The sequence below is a fragment of the Etheostoma cragini genome, chromosome 2, assembly GCF_013103735.1.
Source record: "Etheostoma cragini isolate CJK2018 chromosome 2, CSU_Ecrag_1.0, whole genome shotgun sequence".
NCBI classification, from domain to species: Eukaryota; Metazoa; Chordata; class Actinopteri; order Perciformes; family Percidae; genus Etheostoma; species Etheostoma cragini.
This window is the reverse complement of record NC_048408.1, coordinates 12964818-12984866: the sequence shown is the minus strand read 5'-3', so window position 1 is coordinate 12984866 and position 20049 is coordinate 12964818. Positions and strand designations below refer to the sequence as shown.

The following is a 20049-nucleotide window of genomic DNA, read 5'->3' as shown; positions in this document are numbered from 1 at the left end:
GAGATTTAATTATTTGGAATAGGTTACCTGTAACTTTTTTTTTTTTAATTATTTTATTTCTATGGTGAGAACTGTATTAATAGCCTATGGCTAAACTAAAATAATGGGAACTTTTGGCTTAATAAGCAAAAGGATTTTAATTGGTAGGCCTTTTTAATTTTACGCTTGCATTTTATATAGGCCTACTAATGATAAACATAGAACTACACACTCATAGCCTATAATAAAACACCGTGCTCCACCATAACTGCTTTAAGATGTGAATCTGCTAGAACACCTATTTTACATGAACAAAGTTACAGGGCGATGCTTTTGCTGATTACAGGACGGGTAGTCTGAATTAAAGGGGATGCGAGGCAGGAGCTCGGGTACGCGGGCTGGATGGATCTAAGAATATGCGGGGGTACGGGGAGGAGCGCTCCCTCTAAAGCGAGTGTCACTGTCGGGTGTGAAGCAGTCCAGCCTGAGCAGAGCAGCGACCAAGCAAGCAGGGCGCAGCATCAGAGATTCGAGGAACTGCAACTACAGGAAGAGGCGCTAGGAGGCCGGAGCGAGGCAGGTAGGATGCTAAACTATGCAACATGTGAATCTAAACACAGATCGTCATGCTGTCGTCTGTATGTGTTTGGTTTCATGCGATCAATTGCGGCAATGATGTGTATCTTCAATAGGCTGGGATAGCCGGATTGGATTTGATACTCCTGACATTCAACTTTTTTTTTTATCAGTCATTGCTTACAAATAGAGAAATACATTGTGAATATGAATTCTAGGAGACATTATCAATGTCTGAATTTTCATTTGTTGTATGTAAGGCTCATGTGTTGGCATAGATTCATTCAAAAAGTTGTATTCATGGATCAGAGCTGGGATACGTGTTACGTGTTTATGGTAGCCTGTGATGATGTCACAACATTCATTAGGGTAGCCTATTTATCAGCAGCATCACATCAAGCACAGATAGCCTAAATAGGTGAGTTGTCACATAAACTTACAAATATTATTTGTATACAGTATATACCTAGCACAGATACTGTGTGTGCTTGTGATCCAGCTGCTTTAATGCCATTCTAATAATTCAGCTGTCAGTTCCCAACTACAGTAGCTTTGATTGAGAGAGCTTAATTACAGGAAAATGACATGTTGCCCCACCCAGTAGCCTCATATGGAACATGGTATTTAACACTGCCTGTGGGGCCACTGTGCTACACCCCAAAAGTAAACTTCAAATCCGGCTGCACCGCTCTGTAATAACCGGGAGACACCCAGTTCTTAACCTGACATCACTGCCAGTATCCACCCCACATGTGGTTATGGCACCCAGAAAAGTAGGACTGGCTCCACCTGTTTTGGCGTAAACCATAGAAATAGATGTTTTTTCAGAAATACAACCAAATGTTCTGTCTAGGAATATGTATTTATGTGATTTGATGAACAGCTTTGCACAGCAAACTAGTGTTATACATACATAGTTATTGGATCCTCTTTAAGAGGTGAACATCAATGTGTTAAAACCAAAAGTTTCAAACATTTGCTCTCTGTCATTCCCTTTATTAATATGACGTGTTTACTGGTAAATAAATATATAGGATTATAAATATGTAATGGCAACCTGTGCTAATGTTATTGCTATACTGTGGTCTCAACATCTACTTTTACTACAAGTATACTTTACTACAAAGACATCAGGGCATCAGTATTAAGCATACACTAATATAGTACATAAACATGTAACACTCAAGTACATTTTGTTCACAGATAGTTAAGTACCTTTACTTAAGTTTATTAAGAACATTATATCACTGCTGCTCTGCAGCTTAAGTAGATGATCTGAACTTGTACTGCTACTACTGATAACTATTTTTAAACAGCCATCTGTCCAGCTGTCATTTCTAAAAGCACGTAAAAATATCATTTTTTCAATCAAAAAGCTATTGAGGATGCATCTTTATTTTTAAACAGCAGTGTACGCAGTGCCAACGTGCTATACAAACGTGCTAAATACTTCTATCACATCCTCTCCGTTGACACTTTTGAACTATGCATTTTAAAATTTGATCATCTGTTTCAGAAATAAAACAAAACATGTGAGCAGTCAAAACTAAAACCGAAGCATGACGAACTGTGGAACATGCCATTTCCATGCTCAATTTACAGCAATTACATTTTAGAACATATGGAGTCAACTCGTCTCTGTAGTGTCACCAGGTCCGAGAGGGCTGGGCCATCTCTTGTGTGACTTATTTTAACCCTCCCTTTGATGAAGACAATCCACATGATGTAAAGAAGAAAATGAGTGGACAGCAATAGCAGCATGTTATTATGAAGGTCCCAAGACGGAGTCTTGGTTCCCCTGAAGTAAAGTACAGCCTTAAAGGCAACTGGGTGGCTTCTCTTGAAATAGCATGAGCGAGTGGAGGCAGCCAAGTTATCCATTACGGCTTGTGACCATGTGGAATAGGTTTTTCTGCCAGTTTTCCATCACCACCCATCCCTTCAGAGTACTGGGTACTCTGGCTGGTGGGAAAACACTGTTTAGTGTGCACTGGGGAGGAGGGGGATTGGTGTAAAACTGGTCTAATGGAGACTCTGCTGACTTTCCATGTACAGTACACATAGTGCAGTTTTACAGTAAACAATGGAAAATGGAAAACTGGAAAAAAAACAACAGCACAGATTTTTTGAAGAAAAACACCACCCCAACACAGAAAGTCTCCAACAATTTTGGACTGTAAAGTCAATATTTACAACAACTATGCCCACCATAAACCGAAAATCAGAGCATTACAATGTTTATAACGAGCATCAGAAGTAATTGTATAGTAACCTTAAGTACAATGTGAAAGTTCATTCTTTACCTTCGAATTCAACAAAACCATCCCAACTCAAAGTATGCTTACTAGCTTTTTCTGGACCCTTTAACCTTATCATGCAGTCTTCTTGTCCATGTTAGGTAGCAAGTGGACCTTGAATTTGGACTGTTTTGTCCAACTTAACCAAGTAGTTTTTTAACCTTGACCACAATATTTTACCTACCATAATCAAGTAGTTTGAGTTGCTTTAACTGAATTAACCCTTAAAAATATCAGGCTTAAAAGCCTCTTCTCTGGTTGAAGGTGTCAAGTGTGTTGCACCTCTGACAACATTCTGTAAGTTTATGGAGCAGCAGCAGGATTTCTCTCTATATGACATTGTCACCACAGCCTGCCTCACCGATGTTTATCTCAAATACAGACGTTTTTGAATTCACAACTTTAACTGAGCTGGCCAATATTAAAGAAGGTAAAAATATAAATTATGTTTTGTTACAAAAACCAAAAGTACACATTCACAATTTCTCGCATTCATGATTTAAACACTATGCTACACCAGCAACAGAGTGGCTGCATGAACACATACGTACATGTCCTTGACATATAGGATCACAACCTACAATATAGCTAATCAAATATCTGCATAATCTCACTGACATAATGGCATTGTAATTTGCTTCTGTTGTTTGTCTGCTCTTGTTGATCTTTTTTGCCCATCTTGGTTATTATTTATACGTACATTCCGTTTGACCCTTTAAACTCCCTCAAAGCCTGTCAGACTTTGTGTTCTGTAGCCATTAATAAGTTGCATATCAGAGGCTGAATATGCTATGGGTTAGTCAGAGGGCATTCTACAATAAGCCTTTCTCCACTGTAATAATATTTTCCCATAAATTGATTCTGAGGAAACTGATACTTTCAGCAGCTCTCTTGTATCGAACCATACTCAATTTTTATCCCCCATTTTTCTCTAGTGCCGGGTTTGTCTCCAAGTGAATATACCTTTCTGCATGTATCCCAGAAGACCTTTATTGTGATGGATTTCAGGGCTGATAGGAGCATCTGAAATCCATTAATGGAGCTGTTAAAAGGACTAAAAGCCTTTTCAGACATGAACAAATGAATATGGCCACTGTTGTTGGCCTCTCAAGTCATACACAGAAAAGAGCTCAACAGCAAACATTGCACTTCAGCTTTGTTTTGTCTTATGGGTGTCAATACAAATCATTTACCTCTGCCTCCAAAATATCCACCCATTTTTTTATTTACGTAAAATTAAAAATGGGGACCCTGGACAAACCCCCATTTGTCACAAGCAAGCTTCAAGGCTGCGACAAGCATGACAGACTAGACAAGGTGTTAACGTAAAATAGGCATTTATTTACAAAAACAATACAAAGGAACAGAAAAGCATGGAGAAGGCAGTAATCACTCCTGTATGCATGTGTGCTAATGTCTTTAGCAAGATAAAAAGAAAATGATAGCTGTGGTGAGGGAAGAGAGAGGGTCTGTGGGAAGGTGGTGAACTGTTATAGCCAGAACCACACCAGCCCAGATGTGCTTCATTAAGATATAGACTACCCTCCGCCTTGACCCAGATCCTGTACGACAAAAGGGAAACCAGCAGAACTAAAGACACAGGGACACCTACTGGGCTCAACAGAGGAGTTAAATGATCAAAAGCTCCAGAACAGCTACTAAATAGAACATGGAAGTGGTGATATTGTTTTGTCAACTACCGTGTCTAAGATCAAGAATTAACTTTCAATCTCCACAATACTTAATACTTGTTTGCAAATTCCTCTGTTGTAACACACAATTTTTGACCATTAAAAGTGACCATACAGCTGCTTGTGGAGGACAACATCGGAATAACAGAGCAGTGAGGCGGAAAGACTTTGGAAGGCCCAAAATAACAGTCTGACTGAACGTCCAAACAGAAAACTGTCACAGTGGTTCTGGTGAATGTCCAGGGAAAGGAAAATGTTACACACAGCATTAACTCAAACAACCACATCTAGAATAGTTAGGCTGCTTTAAACTCAAAAATAGTTTTTCAGTCTAAAATGGACATTTCAGCCAGTGGAATCAAGAACTGTACATTAATAACAGCTCCATCTCTTGCTTTGCTTATATATAAGATAAGGAAAATTGGAAGCAAAAGTAAACCAGAGTTCATCTCCTCTCTGTTTTTCATCATGGTTATATGACATACTTAGCCCACTAAAACCAAGGAAACCATACATTTGCGCTGCTCTTTCTTATACATATAAGAACAGTGTGCTTGTGCTTTCCAAATCTAAAAGTTTGTCACTTTTCAACCTTTTGTTCTCTCTCATGACAGCTAAAAAACCTCAAACCAGAGGAGCGGTGCCTGTGGATGGACAGTGCAGGCACCCATGGCATCACAGGAGCTTGTGGATGCGAAAGACTCTGCAGCTAATAGTCTAAACCCAGGAATGGAGGCTGGTGCTGCGCCCAGCAATGGTAAAAACTGTCCTGTCCACACACCTGGGGGAGAGGATACAAAGAGGGGCTTTCGGAAAGGCATAGGGAGGCATAATGACTATGTGAAGATTTCCGTGCCAGAGTCCAAGATAAATCGTCTGCCCATGGAGTGGTGGAAGACAGCTTTGGCCTTCTTGTATGCTGGCTGTAACCTGGTCCTGACAACAGTCGTCATCACTATAGTCCACGAGAGGGTCCCCCCCAAAGAAAGCAGCCCGCCTCTTCCGGATAAGTTTTTTGACTATATTGACAGGGTCAAATGGGCATTTACAGTGACAGAGATCAATGGCATGGTGCTGCTGGCCATTTGGATGATCCAGTTGTTCTTCTTCAGATACAGGTCAGAACTTTTGATTATCTACTGTACAAGTTGCTTATTGTCAGCTTTAGGGAAGTCTGACGATATTCTATGCAGTTTTTTTTATTGTCAACAAATCCCATGATTCCAAAAACCAAAACAAACAAAAAATTGATTCCTAATAATAAGGTATGTCTGTATCACCAAAGGGTTGATTTATCTTTTTTTCTTTGTGCTACAGGCCTTCCTTGTAAAAAACAAAAACTGAAAAAAGGAAGAAAAATACAGAATAGCACCAGGCTTTTCTTTTAATGCAAGACAAAAAAAGAAAAATTTAAAAAAGTGAAAATTAAAAGAGAAAACTTGTATTTAGTGGGATAAGGTATGCTACAGCGTTTGTTTGCTCAATAAATAGTTAACTGTTTTGTGTGTTAATGTTTCTATGCTCCCTTTGTGTTTATTCAGGAAATGCCAACATGTTCAACATGAATAGAAAAGTCCTTGCTATGAAAAAAAACAGACTGTTTTTTACTTAAGTTTACTTAAGTTATTTAAGTTACTGTTGCTATCTAAACATGTTTAATTTAATTCCACTTTTGACATCATATCGTCCACATTTGGCCATATGCCTATAAATATATACAAAATACAACAATACGTCACTCCATTGTGACTCTTACATTATCTATTTACAGGTCAATAGCAAGCAGGCGGTTCTTCTTCCTCATTGGCACCCTGTACTTGTACCGCTGTGTCACCATGTACATCACCACCCTGCCTGTGCCTGGCATGCATATGACTTGTGCTCCTAAGGTGAGGAGAATGCGAACATCAGAGCGGGCATCAGCTGTTGTTGCTCAACCGTGTACTCTCGGGCACCCTCTGGGACTCATTTTCCACAGCCCCACAATATGCAGATATATAAAAAGACATTTTGACTTTTTACCGCCTCAGGACACCAACAGCATTGAGGGGCATCAGTTTTGGTTCAAAAACATGTGCTCCAGGCTGTTGTTTGATGGGTTGTTTTGAGCTAAAGCATCGGGGGTCGGACAGTTTAGGAGTTGTTTTGTCCTGAAGAATTTGAAATGTTTTGGACAGTGTATCAAATCAATCCTATCAAGAAGTGAGCTGTCAACTGTTAACTATCTTTGTTTTACTTCCCTAGTTCCTCTTCATTTTGACTGCATGTTTCTAGTCCCTGTCATTACCAAATCCAAGTAATTGGGGGAACTCTTTCCACTTGTAGATATTTTTTCACTTTCTTTCTGAAATTTTGTGTTTGGAATTGATAGTTGATTCATTGAAATAAAGTATTGTAGATTAAGTAATCATTAGTTCCATTTCTAATGTCTCCACTAATCCAGTGTCTGTTTCTTCCTGTTCTCAATCAGCTCCACGGAGACTCCCATGCAAAAATGCAGCGAATTCTTCGTCTGATTTCAGGTGGAGGTCTGTCTATTACAAACTCCCACCTCTTGTGTGGAGACTTCCTCTACAGTGGACACACCGTGATGCTCACCCTCACCTACCTATTCATCAAGGAGTGTGAGTATTCAAAGCATCAGTTGTTTGTTAGCTTTGTTTTGAATCATTCATGGAATTTTCCATGAATAATATATTAATTATATTGTCTGTTTCCATTATCATCCTATTCAGCCTCCAGTACATTTAATACAGCTACACTGGAACTTCTAGGAACCAATAGAATTCAGAGTTACTGTTTTTCTCAATTTCTTTCACATTTTCAAAGTTTGAAATGTAATACACACACACACATATATATATATATATATATATATATATATATATATATATATATATATATATATATATATATATATATATATTATAAATTTTAAGCTGCATAATTAAGGATAAAGCAGAGTTTAAGTTGTTTGAAGTTTTCTTTATAACCATGTTTTTTTTGCTGTAGCCTAGCTTAACTGTGTGTTGCAGAAAATCCCTGTTCTTGTCACATGCAATGAAATGCTCCAAACTTTTTTTTGACAGAGAGAGAACATGGAAGAACAGACCACAAATGGATGTCGTTGTAAATATTGCCAACACTCTTGTCTTTCCTTCACTCTTTTTAAAGACTCGCCGCGGTCGTTTTGGTGGTACCATCTGATGTGCTGGCTGCTGAGTGCCGTGGGTGTGGTGTGCATCTTGGTAGCACATGAGCACTACAGTGTGGATGTGGTCGTGGCCTATTTTATCACCTCCCGCCTGTTCTGGTGGTACCACACCATGGCCAATTTACAGGTCTGAACACTGGGTTGCTGTTTGCGTGCATGTTGGCGTGCAAGAGAGTAAAAAAAACTTTCAGAGCTAACAGTTCCCCTTTCATTAAACTTTGTGACACATTAAGCATTATGCATGGGGGTCTTAACTGTCTCTCTGGTGACATGGCTGTATTTTGTTGCGAGAGATTACCTCAAGTGTACCAGCTAAGAGTTACATGCCAACACAATAATCTAGTACAGTGTATGTTTAAAGACAATGGTCCATATATTACATGTAATGATGTATTTGGAGTAAGAACATTTATAGACTGTGTTGTTTCATAACTGGATATCATTCCCGTCACCGTCAGTATATGGCTTCTAAACATGGTGATTTAATCCCTCTACTGGCCAAAACTAATTTGTCAGTGGGGTGGTGCCGAGCAACAATTTTATTTGTCATTTCTATTTTTAGCATGCTTGCATGTTTTTAGCATGCTTCGTCCTTGTATGGCTAGGAGAAATGTCCTTTACAGAAGAAAAAAAAACATAGTTTACCATGTGATCAAATGTTTTTTTGCACATGTGATCACATGGTTTTTCTGATAGGGGTTTCACATGCCATTCTAAAAAAAAAAGGAAATTTTAAATAATACAAACAAGTCAGTTTATAACAAAAGGAAGTGTTTAACCCTTTCATCTGCAGCATTTTGAGATGCATTCCTTCTATGGAAAATATTTATGAACATCAACTTGTTTTGTTCCTGTTCTATTCTAAAGGATACTATTATTTTCTTGACAGACTCTGAAATGCTCGCCCAACAACTACCTCACCAACACTTGGTGGAACCCCCTGTTCAACTTCATGGAGAGGAACGTCCAAACCTCGGTGCCATGCTCTTACAGTTGGCCCATCACCTGGCCTCCTGCCTGCCTTAAGAACCCCTGCAAGAAGTACTCCATGGTACAGAGCACACGAGAGGAGTGACGTGACCCTGATATGCCTGTCTACTGGACAGGAACGTAATGATACCAAATACATAGCAATCAAAGAAATGTCTCTGCAAAATGAAGTCAATCACATTGTCTCTCTGTGTTCTTTGGTGTTTTTATTTATGAGAAGTTCTGCAAAGTCATTATTGTTTTTGTAACCCAGCTCCTAGTGAACTCCAGACGTTAACGGACAGTTTACTGCAACAGACTCACAGGTTTTTTGCAGCATTTGCAAGTTTTGATTTTAAATATGCTACCATAAGTCATACTGTATGTGTTGACGGGGTTTACCTCAATATGATTTCAATGTGCTCAAGTCACAAGGTGCCTTAGTGTGTTCAATGTCAGTAGGTGTACCAAAACAGTTTTATTCTGTGAGTATTTTATTATTATTATTACTAATTTTGTATTCATTTTGTATCATTTAAGTAGTCTTGAGTGTGTATATCCTAGCTGTAGTCTATACATTCTACTGTTGTATTAAAGTTTAATCATACTAAGGCCTCAGTGTGTTTTTGATTTAATAAAAAAATTAGTCAAAGTCATCATTATGCTGTATACTTCAACTGCATGTTTTAGGCAATGCTATTTTGTGGATCTCTTTCTATTTCTCACAAGTCACAAGAAATTTATTTTTACTTTGGACTGAATATTTAGTATGGTCTCTTCTGTCCTCCAAAGTTTTCATGTATTTATGTATGTTTTAAACAAATGTAAGTTTTAATCCTAATATCACATTATTGATCAATTAACATGCACATTTAGTCACATACAAGAAAATGGACAAATGGCACAGCCCACTTGATGGTAATTTAATTGTACTCTTTGCTATTACTCCCCTTTGAATTGAATGTCTGAAAATCATTCCACAACATACTGATGTTTGGGATGGGATTGTTTAAACTATATGGTTTTTAGTATTGTAAGTATTATAGTATTGCTTATTAAATAGACATTTTAATATCTGAAAGTAACTTTATAGTAGCCTTTCCTCAAGAGGAACTTAAGCATTTTTTTATGTATTTTGTTCGATTAATAGGAGTTCGTTTTCTACATCCATGGTTGTAACATTGTAGCAAATAACAGGCTGTGGTGGGCTGGTATATCTGTTGTCGTCACTGTGGAAGTGCACCAATCACAGCAGACCACAGCGCTGTCAGCCAATAGGAAGCCCAAAACGGTACAATGTTGACACTTGCAGTTTCACAACAAGAGCTTAAGCTTCGCAGATAAATGCCAGTTTTGTGAAATTAGTGTATTATATTTGATTGTACTCGGACTGTATGCGTAGGCTACTCTTAAATATGCGATTGTAGGTATTGTCAGGTCACTGAATTCACACCATGGTTTCGCTGTCATGGCTGGAGCGTCTCAGCAGCGCTGAATTCTTGCTAGTGTTCTTGCTAGTGTTCTTGCTAGTATTTTATTTAGTTAAGGTTAATCAGAAACGAGGAGAACTGGCAAATATCCCGCCAGGTCCGAAGAGGTGGCCCTTGGTCGGTAACTTCGGCGGCTTTTTCATCCCTTCTTTTATCCGGAGGTGGTTTGGACAGCAATCAGACAACGACGCTTTAGTATATTTAACGGAAAAAGCCAACGTGTATGGTAACGTGTACAGCCTTTTTGTAGGGGAACATTTGATGGTTGTGCTTAATGGCTATGAAGTGGTCAAGGATGCGCTGTCAAACCATCCCCAAGTGTTCTCCGACAGACCAGATATCCCTACTATCACTATCATGACGAAGCGCAAAGGTAAACAATTGAAGGACAATTTTTTACTGATTTTCAACTTTTGGAAAGTGTTGATTCAACTTTAATGTTCCTTTTGGAGGCTGTAGTTTGAATTGTAGCCTATTGTCTGAGAAGTATTTTTAATATGTCTCTACTCATAATATAGCCCAACAAACAGGGTGGGCAAATCGTCAGTATAACTGCAGCCACATTAAAGGTGCAGTAGGTAAGACTTATTAGACTAACTTTCTGTCATATTTGTTGAAACTGACCCTATATTTGAGTAGACCTAGATTAGGGATCGTCTGGCTATCACCAGACCAAGCCAAGCTCAATAGATTTGAGATTGAGCATTGGTCTGGGGAGTCTGCTCTGGATTTTTTCTGCATAAGACCAACGGGCATGACGTTGTACACAATTGGAAAGTTCTTTAACCAATCAGACCAATGATCCGGGTGACATAGTAGACATCGAGTAGGTACCATGCAATGGAAAAACGCTACCATGCGTGTAGCGTAATACAATTCACAATTGAATATTTAACTTAAACCTGCATGGTCAAAATTTACTTGTGGGCCTGTAGAGGCACATGTTGGAAATTGGGAAGTGTTAGAAAGAAGAAGAAGAAGAAGAAGAAAACAATGTAAGCTTGCTCTAAATAAATCATTTCTGATAATGGTTTGGGGACATAGTCCATTTCTTTGTGTGAGATATTCCTATAGCAGGCTAGTTCCTATGCATTTTATACTTTTAAAAACAATGTGAGTAATCCTCTTTCTCTAGTTTTGATTGACAAAATGCTTCAGATAACTGATAACGTCACATTTCTGCCTAACTTTGAACTTCAAAACTAACACTCCTTGCATGCCATGGAACACTTTTATCAAGTGTTAAATGCAAGAGAAAAGTATAATAGATATTTGTATATAGCAGCTTCCACTACTGACGAGCATTTCTGAAATTTGTCAATACTTTCATTTTACAACGTTCCCCTTCCTCTACCAAGAAAAGATATACTAACTGGACCATATCCAGATCAAGCAATTGCTAGCTCTAGGCTGCACAGATAAATAGGTATAAACACTGAAAACTGGATGGACAAGAGACAAATGGACTGTTCTTATATAGTGCTTTTCAAGTCTTAATGACTGCTCAAAGCGCTTTTACATAGTACAGGAACCCTGCCCCTGAAATGATAAGAATTTTAAATAACATTTCTTCAAAGCCAAGTAGCCTACTTCACGTAAAAGTGTCATGGATAACAAAATTTGCTTTTTGGCATAAATATTGATAATCGTAATAGTTGGGACATTGAAATGCTGGTGTCAGTCGGTTTTTGCTAGGTTAAAAAGCTAGCTTTAGATAGCTTACACGAGTGCTTGCTCTGTTATCTAAAAATCGCATGACTGATACAATAATATCTAGAACTCTTACAACTCAAGGATTTAATAAACTATGAATCCTTAACTCTTACACACAGCCCCTGGACATGACATGGTTGGAGTAGCTGGTACAGCTACTAGAGCCAGTCCCACAATGAGCTTTCCTTAGTATGTGCCATTTCTACAGTCTGTAGCTTTCGAGGAGGGGGGGCAAGGTGGAGGCTGGGGGTGTGGCCTTGACCAACTGCCACTTTGGTAGTTTGAAAGCCATGATGTCTCTCTCATGGGTGGGCCAAAAAAATTCTCTAGCCGGGCAAAGCAGAGAAAGTGGAGGGAACCTTGCCCCTTATGACTTCACAAGGAGCAAGATTCCAGATCGGCCCCTCTGACCTTTTCTTAAAGGCAGATACCCAGGGCTCGCTTTACACCTATCGCCATTTCTAGCCACTGGGGGAACTCATATTAATGTTAAAAACCTGAAATTTTCACGCCATGGGACCTTTAAATGTCAAAATGTTGATCTTTACTTGTTAACATATCTCTCTTGATCTGAGGCACAAGGATGAACTGCATTTGCACTGATAAAAATAATCTAATGGTCAAAGTGAGAGACACAGTTTTGCAGACTGTTATCAAATATGATTTGCTGCTTGGATCAGCTAACATTTAAATTAGGGGCGGGACTCTCCGGGCCCCTCACCATTCAATTCAAATCTGATTCAGAGGCCAACGATTTGAATATAAACAGATTATCGATGCATCTCGATGTAACCGTTTTTTTAATGTACATCTGTGATTTTAATTCATGTGGGATTTTAAATAATATACAACTGTATAAATCTGAGATTTAGACATATACAATATTTGTCACACACAAGTTTTAATGAAATGATTTGTCTACTGAGGTTTTTATTTTGTAGTCATTCCATGCTTAAGCCTTAAACATGCTTGTGAAAGCCACAGTAATCGTCCATGTCAGAGGCTCAGTCATGTTTAAAGGTGGAGAATTATCTTCTTAGAATATGAAACATGAGGTGGTCAGATGTAATGTGATAAAGTAGAATGACAGCCTTCATGTGTTTTGCATAATCTTTTTACGTATGTCTTGTTAGATCACGTGTCTACAATATATACAAAATGTAATTAGTTTTTTCCTTTTGGCCATTTTAGTGTTTTGTTTCTGCCTAAATTCTAAGTTGTTGTCCATTATCCCATCCTCTTTCAGTCACTCTGTTTTCTGATTTAAACATGTCTGTAGACAGTAACTTATAAAGATAAAATAAATAAAAATAAAACTAAACAAAAAATTAACACGTTTAAAAAATAATAATAATCAATTGTTAACTTATCAGAATTGAGCATCGAATCGTTCTAGAGATAATTGCGATGCATCAAAGAATCAGTTATTTTTCCCACCCTTAATCTAAAAGAAAAACATATGTGTCATGCAAAACTAGAAGAGCGCTTTAAGAAGACATGGAGAATACTCTTTAAATTATTACACTATGTAGTAAATGGGAATTACATTCTTTAAGATTTCTTTGCTTAGTTTATAATTTTCTCATAATGTAATAACTTCTTTTTTTTTTACAGTTTGACGAATCCGTAAAGATAAGAGTGAAAACTGACTAAATATGCCATGCGTTTTCTGGTTTATTTCAACTTCAGGAATAGTCTTTGCACCTTATGGGCAAGTGTGGAAAAAGCAGCGCAAATTCTGCCACGCCACCCTCCGAAACTTTGGCCTGGGGACGTTTAGCTTGGAGCCTTGCATCCTTCGAGGCCTGGCTACTGTCAAGACAGAGCTGATGCGACTGAATGGGGGGCCGGGTGGCCCTGGTGTGGACCTGGCCCCGCTGATCAAAAACGCTGTGTCAAATGTCATCTGCTCCATGATCCTGGGCCAGAGCTTCCATCACGAAGACCACCAGTTCCGTAATATTCTGGACCTGATGGATCGTGGGCTGGAGATCTGTGTCTCCAGCCCTGCAGTTTTAATCAACATCATCCCACAGCTGTACTACTTCCCTTTTGGGGTCTTCAAGGAGTTGCGTCAGGTGGAACGAGACATCACAGTGTTTCTGAAGAGGCTTATCGCAAATCACCGGGAAACATTCAATCCTGACCACCCGAGGGATCTTATCGACATGTACTTGAAGGAGATGTCGGTCCAGGAGGAAAGCAGCTTCACAGAAGATTATCTCTTTTATATAATCGGAGATCTCTTCATCGCTGGCACCGACACCACCGCTAATTCTGTGTTATGGATTCTGCTCTACATGGTCTTACACCCTGATATCCAAGGTAAATGTAGCAATAGTCCTTTCCACACTGCTTCCATGCTCTTGGAAAATGTAGCACGTTGCGTAGTTTGCTTGTCCAACTTCCCATGGATTTTTTTCCCACAGGTTTTTGATGAATATAAAAAAAGAAAACTGTTTAGAAAACAAGGAATGATATGCATACACAAATCAAAAAGCTACACACAGTTTACTATATTTAAATCAATGCAATTCATTTGATTTCAATAATAGAATGATATAAAATATAATTTCAGTAATACAATGTGGTCAAGCTTGAAAGTTTGGGGTCGACGGGTGACGTATATGTCGTAGAAGCGAATGTGAAAGCTTTTTAGGCCTATATGAACAGACAGACATTTTATACATAAATGAAAACCCCGTAGGAAAAAGGAATTGGAAACTGCTGAGGGAACCCACGGCTCAAATATTTCCTTGTTTTAGGACAACAACATGTCTGGCTCGATTATGCATTTAACCACTTCTCCAACTCTTTCACAACCACATTGATCAGCAGATTAAAACATGCACTTGACTTCTGCTTTCTAGAACTTTAAACTGGTTTAAGGTATGTAAAAAAAGTCACACTTTATTTGCACTCATTTGTTGAGATGATGGCTTCATTAATCATCCTAGAATGATGTTGTTTCTATCCTTGTGATTTCAGACAGGGTCCAGGCAGAGATTGATGAAGTGGTGGGTACACATCGGGACCCGTCTATGACTGACAAGGGAAGTTTGCCTTTCACTGAAGCCACCATCATGGAGGTGCAGAGACTGACTGTTGTGGTTCCTCTGGCTATTCCTCACATGGCCTCCGAGACAATAGGTACTTAAAAAGTCTCCGCTTAGAGCAGGGGTCTTCAACAGGGGGTCCGCGACCCCTAGGGGGTCCGCGGAGGTACTGCATGGGGGTCGCGAAAGTTTTGGTTGATTAGACTTTTTTTTTTATATTTCCCCCCCCCCCTGCAATTTTTTCCACCAATTGAAATGTCTTTAAATACACATTAACATGAATTCAACACACTGTACTAAACAGATAAATGGAGGCAGAAGATGTCTTTCAGTCATCAATGCACACATGGCACTATAGGACCAGTTTGATATAACACAATTTTATACAATATATATAATTAGGGGGTCCCCGCTCCATCTTGCCATCAGTTTGGGGGTCCTTGGCCTGGAAAACGTTGAAGACCCCTGGCTTAGAGAGGAGAGGCTTACCCCCTTGGAAACCGCTCAGTAAACTACATCTCTCATCTCGCACAATTTACGCCACCTAGCTTGATGATCAATTTGCTAGTTTAGCTATGTTCCACAACACATGTGACATTATTTCACCCAGTGTGTTCTGTCCAGTGAATTGTTTTCAGCAGATAAGAAAAAGAACAAGCAAGATCCACTGCTCATTTGACTAAGGTTACTCCCCTGGTACCTTACACAGAGACATCGTAGTTTCAGCGAGACGTCATCCATGCGACATTGAAATGTGTAGTCTTTCTGATTACGTTTTTTTTTTTTACAGTCTAATACTTCAATAGTTTAACAACAAACTGACACTTACTTCGCAAAATTAAAAAAAATTATCTTTTAAATTGACAAACATATTTGTAATCTATGCCTCAATACAAAAAGGATCAAAAATAATTTGCCCCTCCCCGTTCACTACTGTTCATATTTTCTTTAAAGATAGGTCAAGGGGGGTAAGCCTCTCCTCTCTAAGCGTAGTTCCCATGGCGCCATTTTAATGCTACAAAGCAATCACCTGCAATTAGCGTCCCATTGACTGCCATTCATTTTGGCGCCACTTTGACAGTGAATAACTTTACATCTGAAGCGTGTCAATGCTCTATTTGTCCGTTGTTTATTTATAAAGACACATAACCATATATAAAAGGCTCCATTACCTTGTAGCTCACGTTATGGCTCAACAGCAGAGGTTTATGTAAAAATAGGCTAACGATTGCGTCATAACCACGCAATTTACCGTTGCATAGTCGACAAATCCCCGTATTGTCAGGAGAAGCACGCCAACAGTTTGGGCTTCCATTAGCTGTTTAGGTTTAATTACTAACTAGTTAACTAGCATGTTAGTTAGCAGCAACTAGCCTGAGCCTATGTTATCTCCTAACATATTCCTACGCTCTCTGTCTCTGCTGATTGGGAATGATTGAGATTTCTCTTTGCATAGCTACCAGAAGACTTACAACTTACAACACGTTGCCCACGTCACATCTACGTTGTCAAGTTCAGTTGGAGGCTGCACAGTCCAGTAACCATAGACCTTTAATATATTTACGGTCTATGACAGTAACGCCCAGCCATCACCGGAAAAATGCTTCTATTTTCCTTCACTGGTCTCCGTCCAGAACAACAGGATCTGTTGGTCCACTTCTTTAACTGTCTATGAGATAGGTCCCATGGTCCGGAAGTAGAAGGGCGGGATTTTGTCAGTCTGTTGTTCGACAGTAATAATCATCCGTGCGGATACAACCATAGACTGTATATCATAGACCGTTATTTTTTAATATACAGTCAATGCTGTTTAATAATAATAATAATGTTATAATAATATATTGTACCGTATAATGTTAATTAGATCGTTTAAACACAGCTTTGAGGCGAATCAATATGCATCGATGGTTTTTAGTAATCCAATTATTCGAGTTACTTGAGGAATCTTTTAAGCCCTAGATCATCATGTTGAGAAAGGAGAAGTTTATTTTAAATATTTAGGAACCTTTTTGTGCCGCACTAATAGCCTTACAGTTTTATCAGATCTAGCCTAGCCTAATTTATTATCCCACACAGGGAAATGTGTTTGGTCCAGGGCTCCGGGCATCACATTGACAGTATCATAAATAAAAAAATGTGATTCTAGTAGGAAAGGATAAACAACAAGGTCAAATAAATAGTCAATACACAACAATAAAATCAAACTGGGATCAGTAAATAAACACAGGTGAAACAAAAAGCCCAACAAATTGTCTGATCTTGTTCATCCCCATTTTAAAGAATTCATAAATAAGACACAATAGAGCAGCTGCAGAAACCGAGAACATTTAATAAAAAGGTCTTTCATTCCAAATGCAATACATTTGCTAAATTCATAATCACCAACATTGGTACTATGTCTGTTAGTGTTGTCTGTGTATGTTGTGCTATTTATTGTATGTGCTTTTTACTAACCCACCTGTGGACAATTAAGACTTGTTATGATTATTATGATATACAAATAATGCTTTGTCATCCTTTCACAAGCATTTGATTCGCTAAGGTGATGGCTTTTTAATGTTTTTTTTTGTCCTTTATTTTAGAGTTCAGAGGCTACACTATTCCCAAAGGAACCCTTGTTATTCCCAACCTGTGGTCTGTCCACAGAGATCCCACTCTGTGGGACGACCCGGACAGTTTCAACCCAGGACGCTTCTTGGACGATGAGGGAAATTTGATCCGAATAGAAGGCTTTATACCATTTGGGATTGGTATGTACTATGTAATTTCTTACTCATATGGGCCAAACAACTAAGACACTGATCTGAAAGTGAATTTGAATTGCCCTTGCACAAGGAGCTAATGATTTATCCGCGGTATCCTTCAGGTCGCAGGATGTGCATGGGGGAACAGCTGGCGAAGATGGAGCTGTTCCTGACGGTTACCAGCTTACTGCAGGCCTTCAGATTCAGACTGCCAGAGGGAACGCCTCCTCCTACCCTGAACGGACGATTTGGCCTGACACATGCACCATTTCCATACACCGTGTGTGCGCACCCTCGTAGATGAAGGTGAATATTCGGTTCTCACAAATCTTCTGTAAACCAAGAAGCTTTACCAACCAACCAAGCTGTGAGTAAAGGTTCTCCTGGAGAGACAATGTAATCAGTGCAAAATAGAATGTTTGGATTGGGGTGTAGCTCTTTTGCTAATGCATTTATCTGCACATTATGTCATTATCAGTTAATTTAATGATTATTCAAGCAATAATTTAGTCCATAACATTTCAGAAGCAATGACAAATACCCATCAGAAGTGACCATAATCCAAAGTGATGATTTACAGTATGTAATACATTCACAAATATATGATTCAGAACAGCTGCAATGAACCTTCTAATTTTAAAAAGCTGTAACTGGCTAATGTTTTGTATATTTACTTGATAGTCAAGTAATAATTGAGGTACTTAATCAAAATTCTGTTGATTATTTTGGTCAATCAGCATCTTCCGTATCAGGTCAGTATTATATGCCAGATGCCTTTGATTTTTTAAGATTCCTGTTCAATATCTGTATTGATTTTTATGATGTTACTGATTTATAATGCATACCTCTGATTTATAGAACTGTCCCTATAATGTTCTTTATTAGGGCACTAGGGAAAGAAAGATTTTAGTTTAAAGACTTGAGATATATATTTTCCTTACAGACTAAATGAATAAATGGATTACTGGCAATGTGTCAATACAAAGAGATTATCCAAAAAATAATTATCTGTATTATGAATATATTTTTTGGTTCTATGTTTTTTACTTTAAAAGTGTTTTTTTTTTATTTTTGTTTCCTTTTAAAATAGTATTGTTCTAGCACTGTGAATGGTTTATGAGATTTTTAATCAGAAATTGTTCTTGCAGTTGTGTGTTGTGTCTCCCTCCTTCCTGTATTTCCTTTGTTTTGGAATTAAACATTTGATCCCAAGAAAGGATTGTGAAAAAGATGCACTGTGCCTCCTTCGGTATGTGTAGTGTACTTTTCTGTACGTTGTCATCTGGACCAATGTTTTGCACTTTAAATTAAAAAGTTGGAGCTGTTCAGGATTTTGCGAGGTTTGCCGTGATTAAACTAAGAAGTAGAACTGGAGAAGTACTTCCAGTCTTGGTTATGGGTAACCAGAGTACAAAGTCAAATGATCCTGCGGGCGCGTGGTTGATGAGATAATGGAATATGGTTCTGTCTGTATAGAATGCTACCGTAATGGTCAACAAGGTTTGGGTTTCCACAAAATCGTGTGCAGGAAAATTGACATGTCCGCTACTCTGTTCTTTTAAATCAAGGCTGAAGAGCTTTCTTTTTGATGTTGCCTTATAATTGATATTTTCCTATACTTAAGTAGCATTGTTAAAATATCATGACAGTCTCATCTGCTTTTATATTTTTAGTTGTTTTTAGCTGCTCTTTAATGTTTCATTTCGTGTACTGTATTATAACTTTTATTCTTGTTTTTAATTTCTCTCTGAGCAATTTGAATTGCCTTGTTGCTGAAACGTGATATACAAATAAAACTGCATTGCCTTGCCTTTTTTTCCTATTCTAAACAAACCAGGATCATGTTGTCATTTTGAAAAAATAAACTGTAGAAATACACAGCTTAAAGCTTAATGTGGTTTTACACCAGCAGGGGGCATTCTGGCACCTTTTATAAGGCCATACTGTGTAGTTTAGAATTACAAGCAGGTTGAGAGAGGTGAACTATGATTTTAACAAAAACATATCAGGTCAGTAATAAAACTTATCTCAATGATGTAAAATAAACTGACTAAAAACTGTGACTTTCTGAGCCATTTTGACAGTTCATGTGGGATTAGGGACATTATATCTTTCCTTTTTGCTGATTTTTATCCTAATGTACATCCATTAATTTACACTTGTCAACATGCTCTATCCATCCCCAATAGAACTTAAAACAAACATCCACTTCAGCCCCAAGATAGTATTTTCTGTACCAGATTTTTTTTTTTACTCTACATAGAAAGAGTTAACAGCACTAAGTGAATATTTAACTGTTCAGACTCAGATATTTACAAGA

General features: G+C 38.3%; 2 protein-coding genes across 3 annotated transcripts; both read left to right on the top strand.

The window, feature by feature from the left end:
- Window positions 1-182: 182 nt before the first annotated feature.
- sgms2a (sphingomyelin synthase 2a) lies at window positions 183-8913 on the top strand. The gene is made up of 6 exons (XM_034897328.1): window positions 183-559; window positions 5158-5661; window positions 6315-6432; window positions 7014-7167; window positions 7718-7884; window positions 8647-8913. The coding sequence occupies exons 2-6, from the start codon at window positions 5213-5215 to the stop codon at window positions 8830-8832; spliced, it is 1074 nt and encodes a 357-aa protein (XP_034753219.1). The 5' UTR covers window positions 183-559; window positions 5158-5212; the 3' UTR covers window positions 8833-8913.
- LOC117959922 (cytochrome P450 2U1) lies at window positions 8210-18734 on the top strand. 2 transcript variants are annotated; one of them, XM_034897323.1, is made up of 6 exons: window positions 8210-8214; window positions 10398-10589; window positions 13619-14254; window positions 14918-15079; window positions 17568-17735; window positions 17852-18734. In XM_034897323.1, exons 2-6 carry the CDS (start codon window positions 10478-10480, stop codon window positions 18031-18033), a joined length of 1260 nt encoding a protein of 419 aa, XP_034753214.1. In that variant the 5' UTR covers window positions 8210-8214; window positions 10398-10477; the 3' UTR covers window positions 18034-18734. The 2 variants fall into 2 exon arrangements, with proteins under 2 accessions (XP_034753214.1, XP_034753213.1); XM_034897322.1 differs by lacking the exon at window positions 8210-8214 and having other exon boundaries at window positions 10181-10589.
- Window positions 18735-20049: the final 1315 nt, after the last annotated feature.

Coding starts and splice junctions, on each gene's coding strand:
- LOC117959922 (XM_034897322.1), top strand. CDS start 10,181: ATGGTTTCGCTGTCATGGCTGGAGCGTCTCAGCAGCGCTGAATTCTTG. Junction 14,255..14,917: donor CTTACACCCTGATATCCAAG/GTAAATGTAGCA, acceptor TTGTGATTTCAG/ACAGGGTCCAGGCAGAGATT. Junction 17,736..17,851: donor CTTTATACCATTTGGGATTG/GTATGTACTATG, acceptor GGTATCCTTCAG/GTCGCAGGATGTGCATGGGG.
- sgms2a (XM_034897328.1), top strand. CDS start 5,213: ATGGCATCACAGGAGCTTGTGGATGCGAAAGACTCTGCAGCTAATAGT. Junction 5,662..6,314: donor TTGTTCTTCTTCAGATACAG/GTCAGAACTTTT, acceptor ATCTATTTACAG/GTCAATAGCAAGCAGGCGGT. Junction 7,168..7,717: donor CTACCTATTCATCAAGGAGT/GTGAGTATTCAA, acceptor CTCTTTTTAAAG/ACTCGCCGCGGTCGTTTTGG.